This window comes from Antrostomus carolinensis, unplaced genomic scaffold (genome assembly GCF_000700745.2).
Source record: "Antrostomus carolinensis isolate BGI_N321 unplaced genomic scaffold, ASM70074v2 scaffold21483, whole genome shotgun sequence".
In the NCBI taxonomy this organism is placed as follows: Eukaryota; Metazoa; Chordata; class Aves; order Caprimulgiformes; family Caprimulgidae; genus Antrostomus; species Antrostomus carolinensis.
The window spans coordinates 23385-36049 of NW_010307514.1; the positions used below are offsets into that span (position 1 = coordinate 23385).

The window sequence follows — 12665 nt, forward strand, 5'->3', positions numbered from 1 at the left end:
AGATGACCAAACTTTTTTTTTTAAATCTACTTTAAGATTCCTTTTCTTATGTTACTTCTTTTTTGTTTTTGTTTTGTTTTTTTTTTTTGTAATCTGCTTTAGAGTCTTATAAGTAAGGAAATCCTGCATGCTTGCCTTGAGGTTGTTTATCTTGTATATGAAGATCATATTTTCTTTTTGAGTAGTTCTTTAAAGACAGATTTGAAAAGTAGCCCAGGTTCAATAGAGCAATCCAGAGAATCCTCAAGTGTTTGGAAGTCTGCAGCCAGCAAGATGTTCACAAATAAAGGTGGTTAAGTACCTGAAATTTTGCTACTGGAAGTGGTTCCAACTATGATAATTGTGTGACTTGCATTGCAGTTAAACTCTCTTGGATTTCATAGATGTCCGTCTGTCTGTTCACCTGAGGGGACTGGCAAGGATGTGCGGTCAAAGTATATTTCCATTTTGAAGTTCAGCATGTAACAGCTCAGTCATAGCTACTTTAATCAAAAACATGATTATAAAAAGAAAAAGACATGAGTATGGTGGTGTCCACCTTTTATCAACTAACCTGTTGTTTGGAGCACATCCAAGATGAGAATTAAGAGAGACTGAACCAACCATCTCTACTCAAAAGGGTGATATAAGAGCTTGTGTTTAGAAAGCAACTTAAGTTTGCAATATTCAGTTTCACACAGATGCTTTCAGGGCATAAGGTAAACACCAAAGTCCAAAGAGGGGCAGTAGTAAAGTGAACCCCACTCTGTAGCATTTCCTACCGTCAGATTTAGGCTCTCTTTTCGCATCTGCACATCTGTAAATGTGATCCTTGGACAAATTCAGGAAACCTTTGAAGTTGTGGTGTAAAATATTTTTATACAGTGGTTGTATCAGGGTATTGCCAGTTTGGAAAACATTCCTCTAGAATAGATTTGTCTTTGCTTTTTATTTAATATGATTCAGCTAGAAACCATTTCTAGACAAATAAGCAGAAAGCCTACAGAAAATATGTTAATGAAGCAGGGATAATTTTACATGGCTACGGTAATAAAGGGATTTTTTTGTTTGACTTTAAGGATTGACTAACAGTCATTAGATGATAATTCTGTAATGAAATTTAAGCTTAGTAATTTTATGAAGCATGTTCTGTGTCAATGATAATGTTGGCATTGCTGGCATAGATCGTTGGACTTGTGTAATTAAACCTTTTGATTTCTGTTTCTAATCTACTTTTTTAGTTACTGAACCATAGACATTTCTCCCTGACCTGAAATTTTGATCTAAGATTATCTTAAATTAATAATTCTAAAGTTTTAGGAAGAAGAAAAGTAAAGTATTAGAGATGCATTTCATGTAAACATATATCAAAATATGTCAATTCTAAGAAAAGTAATCGGTGATGTAGCATTTTACAAGAAAAATAATCGTGGTGTTAAAACACAGTAGCTGCTTCCTAGGCAGGAGGAGAACTTGAGATTTGTTCACTAATGGCTCTTTGTATCTTGGCTTGATGTGTGGGCAGATCAGAAGTTTATATAAGTAGAGGATAATAACAGGTAGTTGCTGAATTCTCATTTTGCTTGGTAGGTCTTTGCTCTTGAGTTTCCCTTCTTCCTAATTCAGAAGCACTGACAACAGGGTGAGACTGCTTGCTTGCTCAAGGGGCTACCATCAGCTTTGGGGCAGTTGTCATCTAACTGAGGTTGGATAATGAGCAGCTATTGATACAGACTTGCTATATAGGTGTTTCTAAAGAGACTGAGATACCATCCTAGCTCATGGCTTTTGCTCGTTTCTTGCACTTTCTTGTTTGTTCTTGTATTTATTTTTTTTTTTTTTTCTATGCAATAACTCATTCTTAAATGGCATTATTCATTGATGGTCAGGGAAAGCTGAGAGAAGAGCAGGAAAAATCTTGTGCTTTCCCAAGTAATGAAGAATCACCTTTGTTATTAGGCAAGCCTTTGTTCTTCACCATTCATTAACTCTTGATTATCTGTTACTTGGTTGTGATGAGGAAAACCGGCTCACTAAAAATGACCCACCTTCTCTGTGCTCCAAATAATATTTGTGTTAGAGATAGTAGTATGTTTTTGCTCTACTCCTGATAAGAGGGCAGAGCACTGATAAGGCTGTGGAAGCCTCTAACTCATGCACAAATCTACTGCTGCATAATTGTATATTACTGTCAGTAAAAACAAAACAACACCCAACTTGTGTTTTGGATCACAGGTTAGATTTGCATAACTGCTAAGAAAACCCAGGATAGCTTTTGCACCAGTGAAATAAATATGATAAAAAATAAATGAAAGTATGAAATCTTTTTATTCACTTGAGACTGTAATCTGATTTTATTTGAAGTAAATGCTATGTAATTGATTTCTAGTGGAGAAATCTAATTGATTTCCTATTTCCTGCTACCTGATCTGTTTTTAATACCTTGCTTAATATTTCCATATGAAGCTATTAATCAAAATGCCTCCTGTTCTGTTCAGAGATGCTTTGTTTCAGAGTGAGATATGGTGATGATGAGTTGCAGAGGACTGAAAGTAAATGCGGGAACTGAGATCAAAAGGCTACCAGGTGGATAGGTATAAAGAGGTGGGCTGATTCAGCTGAGTAGGAAAAGTGTGTATCTTTATTCCTGGTTAGTATTAGTGTTGGCTTTGGACCTGCCTCAGGTCAATTCCCATTTGTCCTCCAGCAGAGCTTTCCTTTGTCCCTTTATTCCTCCCTAAAATGCTTATTAGCAACCAGTTAGTGTGTTCATCGAAGCAGTTTTTTCTGGTCCTGTGCCCATGCTTCATAACAGGAGATTTATCTTAGTAATTGTTCCAAGGGTGTCTGTCAGCTGAAATGTTGTGTATGTTACAGTGTAATACTTAATACTGTTAATGTTTTTAAATGTATGAAGAACAGAGTTTGACTGTAGACATTTCTGACTGTGCTTTGGAGGATTGAGAGGTGTTACTTTTTGCTTTTTTATTAACATACTCTATATAGTGATGTGAATTAAGTCATTCTTTATTAGTGGCTGTAGTGTGTTGTATTTGGTTTTGAACTTTTCATATGAAGATAACTAGGATAGCTGGAGGAAAATATGTACCATAGGAGTAGAAGAAATGTACAAGTTCTGCATATATTACAGTTTGTATACAATGGAAAATTGCCTACAGACTGGCAATTGGTTGGGGTTTTTTTGTGTATGTCATTCATTCAAGGAAATGGGAGGAAAAATCTCTTGAGTTTGGTTTAGATACAGATTAGTCCTTTGAAAATCAGTTTGTGTCAAAAGCAAGGAGGAGGAAAGTGTGCTTGCTTGCTGTCTTATCCTTGTGGAAATCACAGAATCACAGAATGTTGGGGATTGGAAGGGACCTCGAAAGATCATTTAGTCCAATCCCCCTGCCTGAATCATGGAGCAAAATTTAAAAGTTCACTTAGGATTGTGAGAGAAGAAATCAAGGGCTTGGTGGTTTAAAAATTTAAAAAAGAAGAAGGAAGAAAAGACAGTAGACTACTGGGAACTACTTGGAAAAATCAGACCTTAGAATATATAGCAAAAGGATCCTGATGGTCCTGAAATCCAAAGCCTGAGTAGTTCTAAATGCTTCATGCTTGCAGTGTAGCAGCTAACGACTCTAAGTCTCTAGTAATAGTGTCAGAAATTTCTTATGATTGTATATCAGCAGAATCTACTCTGGAAAATCTCAAGTCTCTAATGTCAAGTTATCAATACATAAAGTACAGAAATTAAAAATCACATTTTTCCATGAAAATTTCCTGCATATCAATCTGTTTATGGTCCATATACTTGCATATCATAATTGCTCTGAAAGAAATATTAGCTAGCTGGCTTCTCTTTTTCCATGTTATGTAGCTGAACAATAGCTAGTAAGATCTTGTCATTTGTTTAAAAGTCTAGGAACTGTTTAAGAAAACAACTAGAAAAGCTAAATCCAATGTGATTAGACTTCAGTTTTTCATATTAGTCCCCAATTCAAGTAAAGTAAGTCTTCTCTGTCTAAGTCAGTGGTACATACCTAAGTAGATACTTACCTTCTAGTTTTCTAGACTAATGATCTTTATTCTGAAAGTGAGTAAATGCCAGTTAATGTGGTTATAGCAATCCTTAATATTCCAAAATACAAAAACCTCCACTCCAAACACTTTTATATGTCCTTTTTTTTGGTGCCGTTGAAAACACACTGTGGTCCAGAACTTTCTACTGTGTTACCAGAAGAGGTTTTTATGCTGTTCTTGTATTTTGAAATTAGCTGTTGTTACTACATGTATCCTTATATTTTAGTATGTATCTCTCAGTATTCTACTTGGAAATTAATTGCAACACAATCATTCTCAATTTATCTTTTAAGAATAATGCTAATAAGCAGAGTATTGCTTCACAGAATGAAGAATGAATAACACGTTGTAGGAAATCTTTAATTTTTGATTCAGACCTTCCAAACCACTGTTTTAATACTGAGGCACCAAAATTTGTAGCTTTCATGGACTTTCTCAAAAATGCATATAGGATTTCCAATTTTTTATCAAAATGATGTTTATTTAAATGTGTCTCTCTTTTCATCTGCGTGTATCTTTGCTGCTGTTTTAACACCAGAGGCAATGAGTCTTTTCTTTTAAAAACCTGGGCCAAATCAGGGAATTATCCCTGTGGAGATGGAGTACATCAGCCTGTATTTACGTCATGTTCTAAATTCAGTCCTAAAGAAGGGTGTGTTGGAAAATAATAGGATTGTGGGTACCTATTAATCTCTTCTCCCGGATGGAAAAAAGATAGTGTGCAAATTATTATCGTGAGCCCTGGAGGGGAAGGTGAATGAGTGGGCAAAACCATGAACGCTCAAAAGTGAAGGAGACAGTTACTGGGAGTGGAGTTGACAATTAGTCCAGTGTATATCTGGTCTAGTATATATAGATTCTGCTAGCTATTATTGGGTTTCTGGTATGCCAGATTTCTGTGTGATACTGGCCAGATAAATATTTTACATGTGTTTCTTGGTGTAATGTTAAAGCAAATGATCATTGTATAGATTAGTGTTCCATACTAACAAATATAACTCTATCCTAAAAAAATTATTGAAATAATATTTATCATCAAACAATAGGATTCTTCTACTTGACAAGAAGAAGTTTTTGCTTTACAAGTCTGTAGCAATGAATCACTGCCAGACCAGATATATGGGCAACTATGTTTTGTCTGTTAGAAGTGCTGTAGTTATTCTTGAAAAATCACTAGGAGAATAGTTGAGGCTGTATTTAAGTTTTTGCAGCAGCTGAGTTTGCTGGAGAATGAGCACAGCTAAACACAAATGCCAAAAATCAATCTGATCATGATTTAGAAAACAATTAGGATTCACACTTAATTAAAAAAAGAAAAATAACTTTTTTATACAAAAGCTGCCTTCAATGTAGTGTGAAAAGTTAACATAGGCATTCAGTTTGGATTTCTGCACAGGCTGAAGTGCAAAGTTATTCTCATAAAATCTCTGCCTGGCTCTTTGAAGCTTTCCTAGTGTTCTTCCAAAGCTGTTTGGATATGTAAGCTGCTGACATAACAAATTATCAAGAATCAATCCACTGAGAAAACAGCTTTAATATTGAGCTCAAAGGACTTTATCAAAATCCAGCTTTTCATACCTATTAACCAGGCTTTGAGTGGGGAAGGGCTATCTGTGCTTCCCAGTGTTTGTTGGCAGAATTTTTGGGAAATGAACAAAATCCCCTCTACTTAGCCCTGTTTTAATTAAATTTGTCCAAAATTACCAATCAGCAACCAGATAAGTATGATCAGTTTTTAGCATGCTTTATTAATGTTCTTTTTAAAAAAGTAGTGTTTTAGGAATGACAGATTCTTACACTCTTATATGTAAGTGAAAAAACTATTAACTATTTTGATGCTAGTTTATTAAAATTAGTAAATGAGGCAGTGATGTTTTGTTCATATTGAGTAAATACCTTAATATACTCTTGGAGTAGCTACATTTGTATACTGTTACATTGCAGTGTAGCAAATTGGAACAAATAATTTAAATGTTATATATATTATTGTATGCATAAATGTTCAGAAGCTTCAGAGAGGCAAATTGCTCTTTTGACACCTAGAAATAGCAAAGTTACTAATTTAAAGCATATGGAGGGTGTTACATTAGTAATTACACTGTTGAGGAACCTCCTTTCTGCCACCACCTTGTCAAAAATTTAAATGTTTGTTTACTTTTTGAAGTCTTCAGCCAGGTTTTCTGCAGTTATCCCAGTGAACAGTCAATAAACAGTTTAAGAAAGAAAAAGGTTGGTGGTTTGTTGTTTTGGTTTTTTTTTTTAAAAAAAAAAAAAAAAACAAACCTAGAAAACGAATGGGTTTTGGAGCAACGTCTTAAGTTACAACAAAGCTTACTATCGAGGTGGAAGTTTTTCTTTTTCAAAATTTTTCTAATAATGTGCAAAAGAAATGTATGTTCTTTGACCAAATCTCACTTGTGGGGTGGTATTTTTTGTTGGAGGATTATTTTCTCATATAGCTAATATTTGTTACAGTCAGGTTTAGGATAATAACCTGTATTTGCTGAATTCTGCTGGAATACGTGAAATATTAGACTATTTGTTTAGAACTACTTTGAATTCTTTATTTGTAAAAATTGAAAAATAACAAAGTAATTCCAACTGGAAGGTTCCTCAGGTGATATGTAGCCCAGCTTCCTGCTCAAAGCAGGATCACCTATGAGATTAGACCAGTTTACTCAGGGCTTTATCCATTTGGGCCTTGAAAAACTTCCCAGGATGGAGACTGCACAACCTCTACTTTAGAAACTGAAGTTTCTAAAGACGGGAAATATTTGCCATATTGAATAGCTTTTAATCTCAAAACCCATCTCAGAAACATAGTATTTTTATCAATTATTTAGTATATCAAATTAGCGTAGTGGTCTAAACAGATTGGAACTATCCTGAAGTAGTGGAAGACAAAACCCTTGAGGTAATTTGAAGGAGAAAACTCCTAAGTTTAGGATTGATTGTCTTTCCTTCAGTGTCTGCAGGTAGATGGAGCTAGACTCGAAGTAGAAGGCTCCTTCCATATATTCTTATCCCCTGCGAGAATATGTGCATGATCTGATGGGTTCTCAAAATAATCTCCTTTTTTTTCTTTTCTTTCTTGCTATATATTGCCAATATGTCTGTTACCATACAGCGATTTTTTTTTTTTTTTTTTTTTTCCACAGGAATCATTCCAGGCTTAGCATATTATGAATCAAAGCAACCTGTGCTGCCAAATTTTGGTTTAGGTTTATATGAATAAGGCTTAACCAGGAGCCTCTGGAATGCAGAAATGAAGGGAAGTCTTCTGACTAGCAGTGGACCTGTGTTTTCTGTTGTTTCCTGAAGTAGTTGTTGAAGTATATTTGTCTCCTGGGTGAATACCTCAGGATTTTAAGCATACTAAGATTTGAACCTGATTACCCATGGAAAGAGTATGGTTGATCCGACACTTGCTGAGTATATTTGCACAGTAAATCTAGGCACTGAACTTTTACAGCACAAACACACCTCTGGGACTGGAAAGATTGCAAGAGAGTGATAATACTAAGTGCTTTGCAGTATGATATCCTGCTACTATATTCACTAAAAATCTCAAAAATACAATACAAATTTTACAATTAAATTGTAAAAATACAATTTCCTATTGTAAATAGACAAGGTGGTACAGATTGTGCTCTTACAGGATTATGAATGATTTAAACGCTTATCAGTAGAAGGGTCATTTTCTTTGAATCACAGAAGGGTCTGCTGAGTATCTCTGAACGTACTTAACTTCTCAAGTACTTAAAGAAAAATATGATCGTTATGTAGAAGTGTGCCTAATTTTTTTTTTTTTTTTATTGTTGCAGGTTATTTTAGTATCTGCTAACAAGCTGACTCGGTATATAGAACCATGCCAACTAACAGAAGATTTTGGAGGAACTCTCACCTATGATCACATGGATTGGTTGAACAAGAGACTGGTTAGTTTTCTGGGGTTTTTGTTTGGTTGTTTTTTGGGTTGTTTTTTTTTCCAGGTGTCTCATTCATGAGCCGTGAGTTTTTATTTTTGTAGGAAGTGCTAAATGTGTAGAAATTGTCATATGGGAAGCAGTGCAGTTCAAATGCATGAATAGTCTTATGATAACTAACACTGGATTTGTTCAAGGGATGATAAAGCTAATGTAATCAATTTGTTGAACCAACAAGTTCCTTAATGAAGCACTGTTATAGACCCTCACTGTAGAAGAGCCTGAGTGTATGGTATTGTCACTAGAAAGGGAAAGTGTTTGACTGCTGATAGGGGAAATCCAAAACAAGGAGGAAATACTTGGACTCTGCAGATCCTCTGAGGTTTTCTCTTAGGCCTTGGTTCCTGTGAACCAAGAGCCAGGTTTTAAGCTGTCCTACACTAAAACCTCTGTCAGTGCAGTTTCCCCAATAGATACAGAGGTGTAGTAAACATTTAGGAGCAAATACACCCCTAAATCATTAATAGACCCAAATTGTTTAAGCAGCTGTTGGCGTGCATAGTGCTGCAGAATGTTTTTAATCTGTCCTTAATTTATAGTTGGTTTTCATTTACTTAAATTGAATTTTCAAAACAATATTTAATCTTCAGTGAAACAGTGTGTCCTTTTCGCATGTAATCTATTCTTAAAATGTGTATTTCCATCTAGGATCTCCAGGTGGGATCCTGGACAAGGAATACTCCACAGCATGTACCAACTGCAGCTTGCTCAAAGCCTTCAAATATAACCTGCAGCCAATCTCACAGCAGTACTTCCCCCTCGATAAATCTGAGGGCTTATATCATGTGTACCGTGTTTCTGTTTTGCTGAATCTTGGCAAATTGTGTTTTGAGACCCAAGGACAGAGAGAGCATCATCTGCAGTGCATCTTTTTAATACTGGTCTTTGTATGGCCTTTATGTGTGCTTGGATTAGGGCAAGACAGCTTATTTCTTCTCTGCCTGAAACTGAGAGTGCCTGGGCACAGGGGAGGGAAAGGAAATCTAGTATTTTCATTGTCCTTCTTTTTTTTTCTTTTTTTTTTTTTTCTCATATTTATAAATCTGGCTTTTACTTACTTATTCTTGCATTCATAAAATTCATAAGGACAGTACTTGCAGTCTAGCTGGGACTTTTGCTTTATATTTGATCCAGACTGCAACTGGAAACTTCTTTCTCCTGTCTCTCCTCTCTTGCCTTGTTTCCCTTGTTTTGTATGTTAATGAAGAACCTCCTCCATTGCAGCTCCTAAATTCTGAAATTTGGTTCTCTGAACAAAACTTTGTATTTTCTATACTTTATACCCTACCGTCTGAATGTTGGGAAATAATTACACTGTGTAAAGATTGAATTATACTAACAGAACAAGTGGATACATATGCACTAATGCCTTCAATACTGCCAATTATATATTTTTTGTTTCTTAAATTAAAACCTGCCTCTTATTTAGGTATTTGAAAAGTTCACGAAAGAGTCAACATCCTTACTGGATGAGCTTGCTCTAATTAACAATGGAAGTGATAAGGGAACTCAACAAGAAAAAGAGAGGTGTGTGGTTCAATTTTTGAAATCAATGCTTTTGGATAATAAAATTTCATTGGAAATCTAAGCAATAGTGAAAATCTGATATGCCTTAAATATTTCAGAATTTGTAAAGAAATTCTGAAAGTTTATAATGTAGACTACAAAATTCACCAGTGTGTGTGTAGATGAATGCTCATTTGGCTATTGACTACATGCAGCTGCACTTACGTTTTGAGTCAATGAGTTGAAAAAGTGAGGAAAATGAGTGAGGAAAGAAACAGTCTTTTAACAGCATTGGGTAGCTCTGGCCTTAGTTGGAGTTTTCAGTGCTACTGTAATATAAATTTTAATAATGTGTTTAACTTTAGGTAATTATTATAAAATTTATTATTATTAATAATGTGTTTGTTCCTTTATTCAAGATCAATAGATTTGAACTTCCTTCCATCAGTTGATCCTGAGACGGTATTGCAGACAGGTATAGTAAGTCAAAAAATGATAATGTTGGTCAATAAAGTAATATTATTAACTTTTAAGCCCCAAGTGAAAGCATAGAGGGCACAAAAAATATTTTAACCATCATCACAATGTAAAAAGCTTATTAATTAATGTCATCTATATTGGGTTTTAAAAAAAGTGATGTTAACAAATAAATGGAAGAACTCCAGTTATGTCTTAAAGTTTTTAATAATCCTGATAACATCTTTACATCAGAGTCCGAGTGATCAGAATCCTTATCTTATAGCCTCTTACCAGCTAATGTGTGGATCACATGTAATAATTGCCACAGAGAACTGCTGGCTCTATGTGCCCTCTGTGTAAAGTGTTAGCTTGTTTAGATGTGGGATAATACTGCTTGAGTTGAAAGGTGAGACAATAGTTCCCTTGATGTGGTCTTTAAAGTTTTTAAAATATGAAGTCTGTAAACACTGTCACTAGATTTTAGTCTAATTGTAGTGGTTAGGATGTTTCTGTTTTCTTAATTATGGCACAGTGAAATTTTTTTTGAGCTATGAAGTTTAATAACTTCCATTAAATCATGGGAGTTCCTGAGAGGCATCCCTCCCCTTTATTAGCTTCACTGTACTGAAAGTTTGAGAATAAAATTTAAACTCTTCCCGATTAAATTTTCCTATCTCTTAAAGGTAAATGTGAACAAACTGAGTTTTTTAGATAAAAGGCTTCTGCCTTCCATAGTTGCAAATACTGTTGCTTTCACAAGCTCCACATAGAAAGTATAGTTCTTAGAATTTGATAAGAATCTAGTTTAAAAAAAGTTCTTTACCTTGACAATGTTAATTCTTTATTGCCGAAACAATACAATAAAAATACAAAATTATCCCAGCGGAACTATGACTTGTAAAAGCCTTTAAGTCTGTTTGCCCTGCAGCTCTCTGTGCTTATCTGTGTAGTATTATAAAAGATGAAATCCGAGATGTTTATTTCCATAGTATGGCAAAATGTGCTTGAATTCTTAAGACGTGTTCATTTCACAGTAATATGTGCGGAGTAATTTAAAGTTGCTTGCTGCAATCTCCAATCCCTTGGCATTTTGATTGTCTAGATAATACCAGTTGAATTTAGTGTCTATTTTTCTGCATTTTCCTTGAGGTATTACCATTTCTATTCTAGTGGTTTTGTTTTTTTGTTTTTTTTCTTTTAGTGAACTGACATGTTACCATTTTAAGACTGCAGAACTGATGATGTGGAATTGGCAGATTTTCACTTTTACATCAACATTTCTTTAGTGACCAAATACTGTTTTATTTGCTAGCTTGTTAATTGAGCTTTTGGAGAACAAATTGATGATCTGGGTTTACTGGTAGTGTGGTGTTTGCATCCTGAAAACTTTACCACAACTTAACAATAACATTATTCAAACAGTTTAAACAGAGGATTAAATAGTCAAAGCATACTATTTTTAAATATACAAAAGTCTTTACATTCTAGAGAGTCTGTACCCTGATATGGTGCTTAAGAGCACAAAGAAAAAGGTGAGAAAATGAAAAAAAAAAAAAAAATTTTGCTCAAAATACTTAGGATTCAGTTCCACACTTTCTATGGAAGTCTTGTGTATGTTATTAAAATCCTGGAAGATAACAAACAAATTGTATGATCCATTTGCAAGTGCTTCTAGATCATTCATTTATTCTAATAATATGAATTGTTTGAGAGAAATACTTTGGATGCTACACAGTATTTTGAAGTAAACCAGAATACTTATAGTTGCTTCAGACTCAAGATTGTGTTTTGTAATTGTTTCTTTACATTAATCAATACTATTGCCAACATGAATGTTAAAGACATGGTATCTCTTTTGTATGTCTAAAATATACCCCATGATTTCTACCCTATTTTTTGAGTGCTGCAACCTCACAAACTGTGGCCAGTGCTCTTCATGAAATGGTATCATTAAATATGCCCAGTGTGTGAAAGATCATTAGCTGCAAAAGTGTATCACTGGATCGTCAAAAAGCAGTTATGCTTACTAATAATTTTTGTGCTTGTTTTTTTAATCTAAATTAACCACATCATTATATGTATTCTTAAAGGTCATGAGTTACTATCTGAGTTACAACAGCGTCGATTCAATGGTTCAGATGGAGGGGTATCCTGGTCTCCAATGGATGATGAACTACTTGCTCAGCCACAGGTCATGAAGCTACTAGACTCACTCAGAGAGCAATATACTCGCTACCAGGAAGTTTGCAGACAACGTAGCAAGCGCACACAGCTGGAGGAGATTCAGCAGAAGGTAATGCAGGTAAGCTTGGACTTGTTCTTGAATACTGTGAGGCAGAGGTTTGAGCTCAAGTCCCAGCACACAACTCCCAGAGAGTTTGTTTTTCTTGCAAAACTTAGAGTTGAGAGCTTCATGCTTCCTTTCACTCCCCAAACTGCAATGTGCTAGTTTTTGCTTGATGCTTTACATAGTGGCTACCACAGAGACTTTCTGAAGGCTGTTCTGATATGTGGAGGTGATTACAAACATGCTCTTTTGCCATCATGCTGAAGAACCTTCACGTTGTCCCTTTGTTATGTACTGTAACAGTGTACCTCTACGTTGTTAGAGGGTCAAACGCCTGACCTGTTAGTAAAAAGAGTAACATT

At 35.0% G+C, this 12665-nt stretch overlaps 1 protein-coding gene across 1 annotated transcript in view; it reads left to right on the forward strand.

The window, feature by feature from the left end:
• LOC104523018 (SEC14 domain and spectrin repeat-containing protein 1) overlaps positions 1-12318 on the forward strand; it is a gene marked incomplete at its 3' end in the record, with an annotated part of 24466 nt that extends 12148 nt beyond the window's left edge. Inside the window, exons 5-8 of the mRNA XM_010165467.1 lie at positions 7890-8003; positions 9481-9578; positions 9977-10032; positions 12107-12318. Of these exons, the coding sequence (XP_010163769.1) occupies positions 7890-8003; positions 9481-9578; positions 9977-10032; positions 12107-12318 (480 nt within the window). The remainder of the gene's footprint in view (positions 1-7889; positions 8004-9480; positions 9579-9976; positions 10033-12106) is intronic.
• Between the last annotated feature and the right edge of the window lie 347 nt (positions 12319-12665).